The sequence below is a fragment of the Gallinula chloropus genome (assembly GCF_964237585.1).
Source record: "Gallinula chloropus genome assembly, chromosome: 3".
Taxonomy (NCBI): domain Eukaryota; kingdom Metazoa; phylum Chordata; class Aves; order Gruiformes; family Rallidae; genus Gallinula; species Gallinula chloropus.
Genome location: NC_140087.1, coordinates 115,575,530 through 115,589,827, shown reverse-complemented (window position 1 = coordinate 115,589,827; position 14,298 = coordinate 115,575,530). Strand labels below are relative to the sequence as shown.

The 14,298-nt window shown below is 47.8% G+C and overlaps 1 protein-coding gene across 1 annotated transcript; it reads left to right on the top strand.

Moving 5' to 3' along the window:
• The first annotated feature begins 9,130 nt into the window (after positions 1 to 9,130).
• MRPL19 (mitochondrial ribosomal protein L19) lies at positions 9,131 to 12,938 on the top strand. The gene is made up of 6 exons (XM_084261019.1): positions 9,131 to 9,228; positions 9,489 to 9,600; positions 10,069 to 10,187; positions 10,891 to 11,025; positions 11,664 to 11,845; positions 12,578 to 12,938. The coding sequence occupies exons 1-6, from the start codon at positions 9,144 to 9,146 to the stop codon at positions 12,791 to 12,793; spliced, it is 849 nt and encodes a 282-aa protein (XP_084117145.1). The 5' UTR covers positions 9,131 to 9,143; the 3' UTR covers positions 12,794 to 12,938.
• The last annotated feature ends 1,360 nt before the right edge of the window (positions 12,939 to 14,298 follow it).

Genomic DNA, 14,298 nt, shown 5'->3' with positions numbered 1-14,298 from the left:
TTTACAGTGGTTAGCAGGTGAGACAGTTCAGCATAGACCAGGTTCAAGTTTGAGCTGGTGAAGACAATGAAAAACTCTTACTGGCTTCTTTGCTTCAGGGCCAGGACTGTTTTCTCCTGTGAGCATGAACCAACACCACAACTAAGTCCTCACATCTTTGATCATGGATGGGTTTGAACAACTGCAGGAAAGCAATTTCACTGACATGTAACACTTTCTGATGTTCTCTTTATTTGAGGACAGATCTAATGGAAGGCAGAGCTCAAGAACTAGTGAGAAACCTAAAGTGAGGACATTTTTTCATGGCACAAGTCAGACAGATCAGCTTTCACCTCGGGCTTATCATTGCCTAAAGGCAAAGGGCATTTCCCTCATTTTTGTCCAGACAGAAGGTTACACAAACCCCCTCTGGCTCACAGATCACAAACAGGTAAGAAATCACAGGGAATCAGAGTAAATGCCTTTCTGCCAAACAGGTAAAATTAATCCCAAGTGCAATTTCAGTGGCATCAGTGCAAATTCAACAATGGACCAGGTCTGCCACATGCAAAAAGACCAGGTTTATGTTCTCCATTCACATGTGCTTAAAAATACATGTTCTCTTCACTTGTTTCATCTCTTCTATTTGAAGGGACTGTTTCAAGAGTAACCATATGCTTCCACATGCATTTAAGTACTCAGGACAATAATAACCCCAGTTATTTGATTTATAATGGTCTCAAGACACTCTCCAGTGACAAAGTCCAGGTATGCTGGGCACTGCAGACAATGCTGGACTATGTCATCTAAAACAGCCCAAAGAACTAATGATGGCATCAAAATTAGAGCCATTCAAACCTTTGTACTCTTTAGCCACAACAGCATCATTAGGGAACTCTGGTTAACTTGCTTCTAGGGCAAGAGACACTTCCCTCTGCAGAAAACTCACACTGAAATTTTACTGCATTCATCGTCCTGGGCACCTGGCTGGAAGACACGTCGCTGATACCTAACACAGCAACATTACTTACTGGAGCAGCTACAAAGAGCACAGAGGAAGGAAGGAGGCAGCTGAGGCAAAAAGGGACTAGAGCCTACCCAGATTCCAACCCCTTCTCCATTTGTGCTGGACCAGCCCTTTGCAATAGGTTGACAAGCCAGCATCAACCCCCTCCCCCACCCCCCCCCAGCCTTCTCCTGCCCTCCTGTCTGTGCTGGTTCTCGCCCTGGTCTGCGGGAGTCCTCTGGGAGCTATTTCATGCACAGCCCTTCCCTAGCTCTTCTCAACCTGAGATGCTGCTGCCCATGGAGAATCTTTTCTGTTCATTACTATACTGCTGATAACTTCTTGCTTCACTTGCCAGCCCCATCTGGCACATAACTAGCCACACCACCTTCTCCCCTCCTGCAGGGACAGTTTAAATCACTTCTTTTCAGCTCACTGGACCTGCCCTGAGAGGCCACACTGGCTAGCCTCCATATAACCCTCCCTCTGCAAAATGCCCCTTCTGAGGTGCATTTCCATAAAGGAAAATCACAGAATGGTTTGGATTGGAAAGACTTCCTAGTCTCAACCCCCTGCCATGGGCAGAGACATCTTCCACCAGCCCAGGGTGCCCAAAGCCCCATCCAACCCGGCCTTGAACCCTGCCAGGGATCCAGGGGCAGCCACAGCTTCTCTGGGCACCCTGTGTCAGGGCCTCACCACCCTCACAGGGAAGAATTTCTTCCCTATATCTAAGCTAAATATCCCCTCTTTTAGTTTAAAGCCATTACCCCTTGTCCTGTCACTACTTGCCCTTGTAAAAGCAACCATGTTCATTAAAAAGGATTCCAGACCTAAGTGCTGGTTTCAGGCAGTTTGGTTTTCACCAAATCAAGATTGCCACAAATGGGGTTGCAAACACCTAGGAGAGTTGAGGACTTCATCAGCTAGTTTAGGAAGCCAGTGTCCATAGCTGCTGCTGCTTCTGTGGAGGAGGATGCAGAGAGGCAAAGCTTGTAAAGCCCAGATCTCAGGTGAAAGCCCTGCTGTGAGCCCAGGGGAAGCTAAGACATAAAATGAAGCAGCAGTTTTCTCTGTCCCACCTATCTCCATGCAGTAATACTGCATGCAGTTGAATCAGCGTAGTGGAAAATAATGTTATCATTTCTAAAGGCTTTTTGCAAAATAAAGGATATTGGATCACATTTTCTCCTCAGGTTAGTCACTATTCACACAGTAATGAAGAGCAGAAGTTGGTTTGCTTTGTTTAAAATAATGCAAAGCTGTGATTTTGAGCAATTTGATCATAAATTTTTGGCTTGCTTTTTCTTCTGCATGAGCAGGTCGTGATAGTAGGTGTAATTTACTCTGACAAACCACTAGCATTAATGCATTCAATCAAGAGAAACAAATGGTCTCCATTTGAAATCTCCTGCCCACCTAAGGAGAATAATGGGGTTATAAATGGAGAAAGAACAAATATTGACTCTATGAAATGTAAAGGTACCGGGGAGTTCACCCATCAGTCTCCAGATTACATCTGCCTTTCAAGATGAATGGGATTTCTTTCATAATCCATTTTGATTAGTCCTTTAAGCATCTCAGGAAACAGGATGGAGACATTCAACTCTGTGCTCTCTTTAAGTTTTTAAGATGTTTCAGGCTGTTCCTCAAGGACAGTACCTCCGATTTTTGGAATGGGGTACCTGCTCCTAACCCATCAGTTGCCTTTTGCTTTGACTTAAGCACTGAAGGAGCTGCCTGGACTGATCAATGAGTTATATGTTTTATGGTGTTTCTGGTGTGGCTTCCTGTAAGATGGCCCCAGAGACTCAGCCTCCATCGCTTGCACTATGGACACTCGGGGTCACAGACACCCCTTGGTGTCTGGACCCATACAGGACTCAAGAGGAGCCAAGAATTTGGCTTCTGGTACCATTTACCAAACTTAATCACACATGCCTCACCCCCTTCCAAATTCAAAATGCCTCAGTCTCTGAAGCAACACTTCACCTGCCTTCTACACAGACTTTTGGAGTCTATTTAAGATTCATTTCAACATTCAATTCCTCTTCAAAATGTCTTACTGAATGAGAAAATTAGGATGCTCAAGTGTTGATGAATGCTGAGATAAGCCAGTGTTGCTGCCCCTTCTGTAATTTGTAGGGGTGCCAAGCATCCCGTAGGGAACTCAGCATTTAGTGGGGGGACAACTCGGAGCCAAAACCTCAAGCCAACTTGCAAAGCCAGTCACATCTTAAATCCTCAATGATCTGAAAACACTACAGATTCCAAAAGGACTTTAAAGACACTTCTGACTCTGAACATAGGGCCAGCATCTGCTGAGGGACTGGCAAAGCTGCCAACAGGTCAGTTCTTGTATCACCTGCACCCTGATAGAAATCATTGGCACCTGGTTTTGTTCTTCTCCCATAAAAGTTATACAATAACAATTTATCCTCCAGGGCTGGAACACAATAAAGGGAAAAGGAGCCGAGGAAAATAGGTGTGCATGAACACCCTGGTGATGTGCCATGCCATGAAAGCCATGCCAGTTCCCAGAGGCACTCCAGGAGCCCCAGGCTCAGGGAAGCAGATGTGATCACTTCTCCAGCACCTGCACAAGGAGAGAGGAACACACATTTGGTCTGGCAGGGTTAACCGTGCGTGGCTCCGACAGGACGTGCGCTCCAACCCCACTGAGGCCTGAGGGTGTTCTAACAGAGCCAGCCCAAGATTTTCCAGTCCATTTCTTCTCCCAGCTCACTGCTAGGACACTGTGTCTGAATCACAGAATCACAGAATCATAGAATGGTCTGGGTTGGAAGGGACCCCAAGGATCATAGAGCTCCAACCCCCCTGCCACAGGCAGGGCCACCAACCTCCAGGCCTGGATCTGCACAAGGCTGCCCAGGGCCCCATCCAACCTGGCCTTGAACACCTCCAGGGATGGGGAAGAACAGCTCTTCCTCTCCTCTTCACTTGCTCTACAGTAGGGTAAAAAGTGTAATTGTGGATGCTTCATGGCCACCTTAATGAACAGCTGTTCAAGCCGGGAGGCTCTGGCACTGTAGTTATTTTAAGCAAGGTTTGGGGATATCTCTGATTAGTAAGTTTCAGCAAGGTCTGCTCACCTTAAGCTAAGTAACAACTCCTGTCTCATTAAAAGGAAACTTCCACAAAAACTACAGCTGCCATTAGATTCTTTAAATAATCTAATAAAACCCACAATAGTCAAACCCTTCTAGAGTAGTTTATAGAGCTGTTTTGATACCTGGGCTAAACAGGACACGGAGGAACCCAGGCATTGCCGTGTTTCCACACCAACATGGTTTTGTGTGTTCTCCTGTAAAGGGCAGGATTTAGCCAGGACAAAAGCAGGCTCTGGGCTGCTCTTCTCAGGCAGAAGTCACCACACAAGCCACAGAGCATCAGAGGTACTCTACACCATGGGTCTGTCCTCGTCCTTCCAGGTAGCTTCCTCAGGTCTCTGTCTGTCCACGGGAAAAGCAGCTCAGGAGACCCTCAGATAACAGCCCAGCATCTCCTAGCAATAAGGGCATGTTGAATGCTTGAGGGGATTCACCCCTTAACCTTTCTCCCTCCCTCTCTGACATTTGGGTGATGCCTCTGTGAGCTGGGATCACTTCTGGGCTCTGTACCTGGTGTACAAACCGGGGAAACACAGGTGAGAGGACAGGAGATGCATTTGTGCCACTGTTGCATTAATGTCAGGGGAAGGAGCTTGACTCCTGAGGGGACAAATACCCAAGTGAGGTTTTACAAATGAATTATCAAAAGGAATGTTTCCACTTTCAGATCCGACTGCAACCAAACCCTGCCAGGTGCTGAGGTCTGTACCCAGCCAGTGCCTGTTCCCATTTGTGAAGGAGATGCCCACCCAGAGAGGGTGAGGTGGGGAAGGACCTCCAGGAACCAGCCCCATTTATTTTGGAATCTGGGGACACCTGACTGCCTCTTCTATAGCATAACATAGGATAATTATTTCAGTGGGAAGGGACCTGCAGTGACCATCAAATCCAACTGCCTGCATCAACCACCTCTCTAAGAAACCTGTGCCAGTATATGACCACCCTCTCTGGTGTTTCTCTGTGATGAAAACACCATAAAGAAGTGTTTCCTAATGACCAGTGTGAACCTCTACTGGTGCAGCTTTGACAGTTTAGGTCTTCTTGTCCCCAAATGCACACCAGACTGCATCTCCAGAGCAGCTCAGCCCCTTGCAGACATCTCTGTTTAGAGACTTAATAACAATCACAGCAGATGCAACCACCTTTTGCTGTTTTTCCTCTAAAAAGACATCCCCAAGTTCCCTTGGGATACATGAAAATGCACTCCCTTCCTCACACCTGCTGACACTCCACAGGCAGCTGCGCTGGGGCTGCTGCAGCGTGGCCTGGGCGTTTAGGAGAAATCCCTGGGATTTCAGCCCACAATACACACAGCCTGTTTCAAAAGGTGGTATTGACAGCCAACATCCCAGTGCTGCACAGACTGATGCACATGTCTATGCTGGGAATGAAGCTCTGCATCCCTAGCCTCCTGGGGACATGAGTGAGTTAAAGCCACACAGCATGTGTTAAATGCAGCTGAGGAAGCAGCCTGCCCATGCTGAAATAACTCAACAGCAAGATCTCTGCCCCAATACTTGTAACAAGTTTTGGGGTTTCTTAATTCATATTCAGTGCCTTATAAAACCAGATGTGTCCTAGACCTCAAGTAGCTGTGCCTGAACTTGCTCTGAGCCAACCCCTGTACAGCCTGTTGGGTATGTCCACATCAGAAACGTGGTCTGAGGTCAGTTCTTCAGGCTTTCACACTACAACAAAGATGAGCACAGAGAACAAACTAATGGCTCAGAGTCACAAAGAAATGGTGGAGGAAAGTACAAGGCAGGTCTCCTTCATTCGTGGAAGTCCCTAAATGTCTGCTTTTCCTTTTTTACTTCTAATGAGATTCAGTGAAATCTTTAGGCAAGGAAGTGTGTTTCTTTGTAGGTCCAAGAGGGATCAGTTATACTGGTGACTTGTGAGGCAATATGCTCAGGAATTGGACTCAATGATCCTTGTGGGTCCCTTCCAACTCAGGATATTCTATGATTCCGATTCTGCAGTGAAACAAAGATCAGGGAAGAAAGACAGATCACTGCAACGCCCTTTGGTTTTGAAACAGGCTGGAGGTGGGAGAATGTCCAGGGGCTGATGGACTGAACCTGACCTCTCTGTGATGACAGGCCCCAAAAGGGCTACCTCAGTAATGGATACAAATGCTGTTTAAGACTGTGAGCTATTGTCATCTTGGTATTTGGGATGACCATGAGCACTACTGAACTGTCATGTTCAGTTCTGGAACAAAACAGCTCAAGAAGGATACTGAACTACCAGAACAGACTTCAAAGAGATGAAAGATGACATTTAACAGAAGACCTTGGCTCCATTTTCCTTCCATAGGTAAAGGGATCAGGCTACCTCTTCTACCTGTCTGGGTTTGCTTCCCAAAGAAACTCAAATGCTCAGTCAGGGAATTGCAGTGCATTTTGATGGGAACAAAGAAGTGCTGCAGCACACAGCATCCTTAGACTGAGTCATAGCTACCTAGGCATTGTGAAAATACACCTACAGGGTGCTCCACAGGACATCCCTGCTCTCCCACAGTGGATCTGGGTGAAGCTTCTTATCAAAAAGAGTGGCTACCATGACTACCTGAGAGGAAGGCACATGCTTAGTAATAGGGAGCCATAATTCAAGGTATTCGTCTCGAACAGAATTAATTCAGAGAAGTCACAAAGTCTGTGTAATCTTTGCCAGATCCTGAGCACAGTGATGCCTTTAATTTACAACTCTCACAATGAAGAAGTGGTTTCCAGAAGTGCTTAATTCACATGATCGAAAGTGATGTGTATAGATTTGGTTGTATAGGAAGGCAGCCATTCCTCTCCTGTATCTGAACTTGCTCAGCAAAGAATCTGGAGATGAATCCCTTAGACTCGTACTTCAAGCTCAAGAAAGCTGTCCCTGAAGAGATAGCCAAGAACAGCCCCCCACCCCAACCTAAGACACAGTAAAACTAAGAGGAATTACCCCTATGTACTCTGTACCCCCAAGACAAATTCTTCTGCATTTTTATTAGTGCTCAGACAGCGGCAAGGACCAAAAAAGCAAAAAATCTTGGTAAGGGATCTTTGCTTCAGGGGGTGCACTCAAGTGTCGGTGGAGATCTTTCTGTTATTTTAAGGGTCGGAGTGCCCTCTTCTGTCCCATCCGCGTCCTGGTTATTAACTCCTGTTTTACAGCAGCAGATGACCCAGCCAACACTGCGACTTCTCTTCTGCACATTCTGTCATCTTCTGAAGAGTTAGGAAACCGTATAGCTGGTCACAAACTAGAAAACAACTTTTGGTAAAGCGAGGTTCCAGCAGGCTACAAAGTCAGAGATCACCAATAAAAGGGCAACACGGGGGAACACCTCACACTACTTGATTACTAATTAGCTGATGAAGTCGGACATGCTTAGATTAGATACAGGGAAGGTTTAGATTAAAATAGGGAAGGTTTAGATTAGCTATTAGGGAGAAGCTTTTTACAAAGAGAGTGGTGAGGTGCTGGAACAGGCTGCTGAGGTGGTGGATGCCTCATCCCTGGAGGTGGTGAAGGCCAGGTTGGATGGGCTCTGGGCAACCTTGTGTAGATCCAGGCCTCGAGGTTGGTGTCCCTGCCTGTGGCAGGGGGGTTGGAGCTGTATGATCCTTGGGGTCCCTTCAACCCAGACCATGCTATGATTCTATGATTCTATGTTTTGAAGTGAATCTGTGAAGTCTAAACAGTGGGGTGGTATTTAATAGGTACACACTCTGCATTTAAACTTTGACTCTCTCCTGCCTGTGCAGCCGCTAACTGAACCCAGACTACTCCTGGCACCTGAAGACATCTGACTTAAACAAACATATTAATAATGTAGCTCAGCATAATACTTTCCAAAGTAACCACAGTGAAACCCCCAGGATGGCAGGTTGGCTACATTAGGGACAGAGCTAACCAATGCCCAGAAAAATGCATCAGTGGAATCTTTCCACTGGGGAAACACACAGGAGTGCTTCTGGAAACCACGGAACCCCTTTTGGGCAGCAAAACCAGCACTGGCAGGCTGGAGGATCCCCATGCCTGGGCTGCGTTCCCCATGCCACCCAGCCCAGGGACATGCTGGAAGCTGCAGCATTGCCACAGCATCCGCCCACTCCCCTTCCCCATCAGCTTTAGGGCCGGGGACCCTCCTCACAGAATCACAGAATCACAAGGTTGAGAAGAGACCTTTGAAGATCATAGAGTCCAACCATTCCCATCCTCTGCTAAACCATATCCCTAAGTACCTCATCTACCCTTTTTTTAAACACATCCAGGGAAGGTGACTCAACCACCTCCCAGGGCAGCCTGTTTCAGGCCCTGACAACTCTTTCAGTGAAATTTTGTTTTCTAATATCCAATCTAAACCTGCCCTGGCACAGCTTCATGCCATTTCCCCTTGTTCTTATCTCCTGTCACCTGGCTGATGAGACCATCGCCCACCTCTCTACAACCTCCCTTCAGGTAGTTGTAGATGGTGATAAGGTCTCCCCTCAGCCTCCTCTTCTCCAGGCTGAACATCCCCAGCTCCCTCAGCCGTTCCTCATATGATTTGCCCTCCAGCCCCTTCCCCAGCCTGGTTGCCCTTCTCTGCACTTGCTCAAGGACCTCAATGTCCTTTTTATGGTGGGGAGCCCAGAACTGGACACAGTACTCAAGGTGCGGCCTCACCAATGCCGAGTACAGGGGTCCTCCGAGTCCTCCCCCACCCGAAACCTCCCTGAGGGACGGGAGTGAAAGGAGCCGCTTCCTTCCCTCCCGCTCTCCGCCCCGCGGCCACCCGTCGCCCCATGAGGTGGCCCCGGGGGCTCAGGGCAGGGGCTAGGGACCGGCCTCAGGGTTAAGCTGAGTCGCTCCACCGCCGGGTTTCGGTGTGGGAAGCCCCGGGGGAGCTGAGGGGAACCCGCGCCTCGCCGCGGACGCAGGAGGAAAGCGGCGCCGCTACTCCGCTCCGCGCTTGGGGCCGGTTTGTCCCACAGCGCTCGCCATAGAGGGTGCTCCGCGCGTGCGCCGGCAGGCCGGGAGCGGCTGCAGCCGCCATGGCCGCTGCCTGCGGGAGGCTGCTGGCGCAGAGCGCTGCCAGCGGGGCGCTGGGCCTCGCTGCCCGGCCCGCTCTGACCGGCAGTGAGCACCGCCCGCGCCCCTTACCCCCTCCGTCCTCCTTATCCGCCTTCAGCTCGGCGCCCTCCACCTGCCCGCGGCGGGGAGCGGCTGCCCGCGGCCTGTCCCTGGCGCGTTTGCCCGGGGAGCGGGTGGCTGTCCCCGGTGACCGGCGTCCCGGGCCTGTTTCGCCGCGGGGCGGGGGGTTCTCGGGCCGCGCAGCTGCTGGGGACGGTTCAGCTTGCGAGCAGGGGGGGGTTGAAAGCGTGTTTTCTTCCTTGCAGGGTGCTTCTGTTCCTCCAGCCCTCGAATGAGCAGCGATGGGAAGCCGGCCAAGTTTCAGCCGCCCCCGAAGCCCGTCATTATTGACAAGCTGAAGCAGATAGAGGAGAGGAGGTAGGGTGCTGAGGGTTGGACCTGATGATCTCCTGAGGTCCCTTCCAAGCCCTACAATTCTGTGATTCTCTTCAGGTGTCTGGCACAGGAGGCTTGTGCTCAGGTCTTTTGTCATCCTGGGTGTCCTTCTTAAAGCTCCCAGTGCAAAAAGCATTTGCAGAGTTTACAAAAAAAATCTATATTGAAATATGTTTTCTAAAAAAAAAAAAAAGCCTTAAAATGCTGTGTCCTAGATTTCCTGAAAGCAGTGAAACAGGCAAAAAAATGTATGGCAGTAAAGATTTTTGCAAATGTGTGGTTGGTGTGTGAGGGTTTTGTCTGTTAAAAGTGTGTGTGTCTTCAGTGTGCCACAGGGTGACAGGGCTGTGGCTCTGCCTTTGGTGCAGACCTTGAGATCAACTGCAAGTGCATACGTTACTGCTTGTGAAATGGAGCTGCAGTTTGCACTTAACAGAATTTCTCTTACAGGTTCTTGAGCCCTGAATTTATCCCTCCCCGAGGGAGAACGGACCCTCTTAAATTCTATATAGAAAGAAAGGATATGATACAGAGACGGAAAGTCTTCAACATCCCAGAGTTCTATGTTGGTCAGTAGTGGTGCTAGAACTTTCCTAATTCCATCAAGGTGTTTTGGTAGGGTGGGATGGTAAACAGTGTGGGATTACGCTCTGGAAAACCCATGACAGAACATGACAGTGTTTGGTATGTTAGATCAACTCAGGGAGGGGGTTGAGTCACCATCCCTGGAAGTGTTTAAAAGATGGGTAGATGAGGTACTTAGGGATATGGTTTAGCATAGGAGGGGAACAGTTGGACTTGATGATCTTAAAGGTCTTTTCCAACCGAGTCATTCTGTGATTCTGTGTTTCTATACATACTACTTCACATTTTCATTTCCTATGTACATCTAGTTTCCATTAAAATCCTAATACTAGCTGTTTTTAAAATCCTGGCACTTTAGTTTACCAGTAAAGCTCAGGAAAGGAAAAGACATTAGATCATTTGTGTTCAGGAAAGGAAAAGACACCAGCTGATTTGTGTTTCGTTTACATCATGCAGAGTAGAAGATAAAGGGGAAGGGGAAACAGCTTCATAGTTCACCTACAGAATCCCTTTAACATACATTGATCAGAACGCATGTTAGCATACATACATGTTAGAAGTTTACTCCATTTCTAGCAATTCTCATGGAAAATTAGACCTTAAGACACGGACTCTGGCTTTCCTCCCACGTGTTGGCACGTGTTTACCTGAAGAAGGTGGTTATTTCATGCTCTGCACTGTTGGCAGGCAGCGTACTGGCCGTTACGACGGCGGATCCCTGTGCCGATAACAAAGCCAGCCGGTTTGTGGGCATCTGCATTCAGAGAGGAGGAAAAGGACTCGGCGCCACCTTTGTCCTCCGCAACGTTATAGAGGACCAAGGTGGGTTTTTAACTGTGGCAGAGATGTTAAGTGAAGAGTGTTGCAGTTGTGTGTGAAGGGATGTTACCTGGGGGAATGGCATGGAGCTGCGCCACGGGAGGTTTAGGTTGGGTGTTAGGAAGAGGTTCTGTACTGAGAGAGGGGTTGGGCACTGGAACAGGCTCCCCAGGGAAGGGGTCACAGCACCGAGCTGGGCTGAGGTCAAGAAGCGCTTGGATGATGCTCTCAGTCCCATGCTCTGACTTGGCTCGGCCTGTGTGGAGCCAGGAGTTGGACTGGGTGATCCTTATGGGTCCCTTCCAGCTCAGGAGATTCTATGATCTGGTATAGAAATCTAGTCTGCAGAGAGGATAACAATAGATTAAAGAGAAATTGTGAGCCTGCCTACTGGGAGATACTGCAGAGGTGTTGATGTGCCATTTGAAGGCATGGAACAGCTCAGTAATTGTGTATCTTCCTACTTAGTCATTTTTAGGGGAGTGTTCTGAGGAGACTGGTCCACCTGGACGTGTTCTTTGTGATCTACTGTAGGTGATCCTGCTCTGCCCAGGGGGTTTGGACAGGATGATCTTCCGAGATCCCTTCCAACCCCTGACACTCTGTGGTTCTGTGATTAAACCAGACTTTCTTTCTCCAAGGTGTTGAAATATGTTATGAACTGTACAATCCTCGAATCCAGGCGATCGAAGTTCTGAAGCTGGAGAAGAGGCTGGATGACAACCTGATGTACCTGCGTGATGCCCTCCCTGAATACAGTACTTTTGATGTGAATATGAAACCTGTGACTCGTTTAGATCACGAAGAAATTCCTATAAACCAGGTAGGAGCTGCATCTTTCAGAGACACAGTGAAGGATCATTTGTGTAACGTTCAGATCACACTGATACCCTAGAAGGCAGTCAAACAGCTCTTGGTTACACGTTACCAGGGTGACAAAAGCACATAGAATAAGGGAGGTCTCTGCCATTTCTGTAGCAAATGAATGTTGGGAATGTGTCTGCCACCTTCAGTAGTTCATTTAGAAGACATGCAAGGAGTAGTGGCCTCTGCCTGCCCTGTGTAACATGCAGAGTGGAAAGCTTCTCTTACAGACACTGATGGTTAGCACTGATACTGATTTGGGAGTGGTGTCTGTCAGGAAAGAAGGTTGGAAGTCAGCTAAAATCTGAGTCTTGGAGATCAGAAACCAACAGACCCTCTCTAGTAACTTGCAGTGGTCGTTCCTCCCTTTCCTTATCGTGCCACTTTTCCATTTCCTTAATAAGGAACAGGAGTAGAACTACCAAAGATGAGTTAAATCAACATATGAAGTGAAGTTAAGGCTGGTGTAATAAACCAAGACAGTGTTAATTAAAAAGTTCTACAAGCTATTACAACAGCAGCCATACGAACACAAGTTCCCTTTTTGCTAACAGTGTAAAGTAGTTCCTTAACACACTAATTGGTTTGTTTTCTCTTTCCTTCTGTTAGAGCAGCAGTTGTCTCCCCTTTTGCTAAGCTCACAATCCAAATTAAAAGTCAATGCCTTTGTTTTTTAAATCTTTCCCCCTAGCTGCAGGTACGAATGAAGCCTAAACCCTGGTCAAAACGGTGGGAAAGGCCGAAATACAATATAAAAGGAATAAAGTTTGAGCTGCCTGAGAACAAAATGAAAGAAGCACAGAAGTGGAGCCAGCCCTGGCTGGAGTTTGATATGCTGCGAGAATACGACACCTCAAAAATAGAGGAGAAGATTTGGAAAGAAGTGAGTGAAGCGCTTAAGAAGTAACTATGGGGCTTTTTTTGCAGTCTAGGAACCATGGAGGAAATGAATATTTACCTTGAATTTACTGTCTGGAGTATCAGTTGTCAAGTTTTTGTATATACATTGGCAAATGCATAATAAAGCAAACCTTTCTAGAAAATTCCAAAGAGGTTTCTGGTTGAACACTCACTCTGTGTTCCTGAAAACAGCTGCTCCTTTTTCTGCTGAGTGTAATGCTATGTTCACCCCTTCTCCCAAACCCAGGAGCCTTCTCCTTTACATTACAGTTCTCAGGGGTTTGTAGCACCCCCTGACGTTGGCTGTGGTGTCATTCCCTCCGTTACTTTAGAGACTGGGTGGTGACTAATTGTAGGCCAGGAGTAGATGTTGTATACCTTGATTTCAGCAAGGCCTGTGCCACTCTCCCATAGCATTGTCCTAAGTAAGCTTACTCCTCAGTGAGCTGGACAAGGGGCAGAGTGTACCCCCAGCAAGTTTGCTGGTGATGCAAAACTGGGAGGAGTGGCTGACACACCAGGTGGCTGCGCTGCCATCCAGTGGGACTGGGCAGGCTGGAGGGTTGGGCAGAGATGAACCAAATGGAGTTCAGCAAGTGCAGGGCCTGGCACCTGGGGAGGAGTGACCCCAAGCACCAGTATGGGCTGAGGGCTGACCAGTTTGATCCTGGTGGACAGCATGACCAGCAGTGTGCCCTCTTGGCCAAGGCCAATACTGTGTAGGGTGCATTAAGAATGTGGCCAGCAGGTCATGGGAGGTTCCCTCCCTCCACTTTGCCCTCATGAGGCAACAGCTGGAGTGGTGTGTTCAAGACAGACAGGGAACTACTGGAGAGGGTCCCAACTACAGCAATGAGGGGATTAGAGCATCTCACAGATAAGGCTGAGAGAGCTGGTATCTTTAACACAGAGAGGAGAAGACTGAGGGGAGTCTGATCAACACTTATAAATGAAAGGTGGATGTCAAGAGGATGGGGCCACTTTTCTTAGTAGTAGAACAAGGGGCAACAGGCACAAACAGGAACACAGGAAGGTCCATGTCAACATGAAGACAAACTTCTTCAGTCTTAGGGTGACCGAGCCCTGACTGGGACAGGCTGCCCAGAGAGGTTGTAGAGTCTCCTCCTCCAGAGACATTCAAAGCCCACCTGAACATGAGCCTGTGGAACCTGCTCTGGCTGACCCTGCTTTAGCAGTGTGGTGACTGCTGATCCCCTACAGCATTGTCACTTGCAGTTGGAGAAAAGCAACACAAACCAGTATGAGAGCACAGGATTTGCAACACACTCAAGGCTAATTCTGGCAGCGGTTGGGGCTTTTTTTCATACTTCTAATAATTCTTTAACATGTGATAAGACTGTTAAGTGGAAGAGACATTAACACAGCAAAATACTTTATTTTCATAATTATTTTACAAGTCATCTTTTCATCTGTAAAACTGATCAAAGCTATTTACATTAAAATGTTTTACAAAAATATATTTGAACTTTAAAATAAAAGGCATAGGGATTA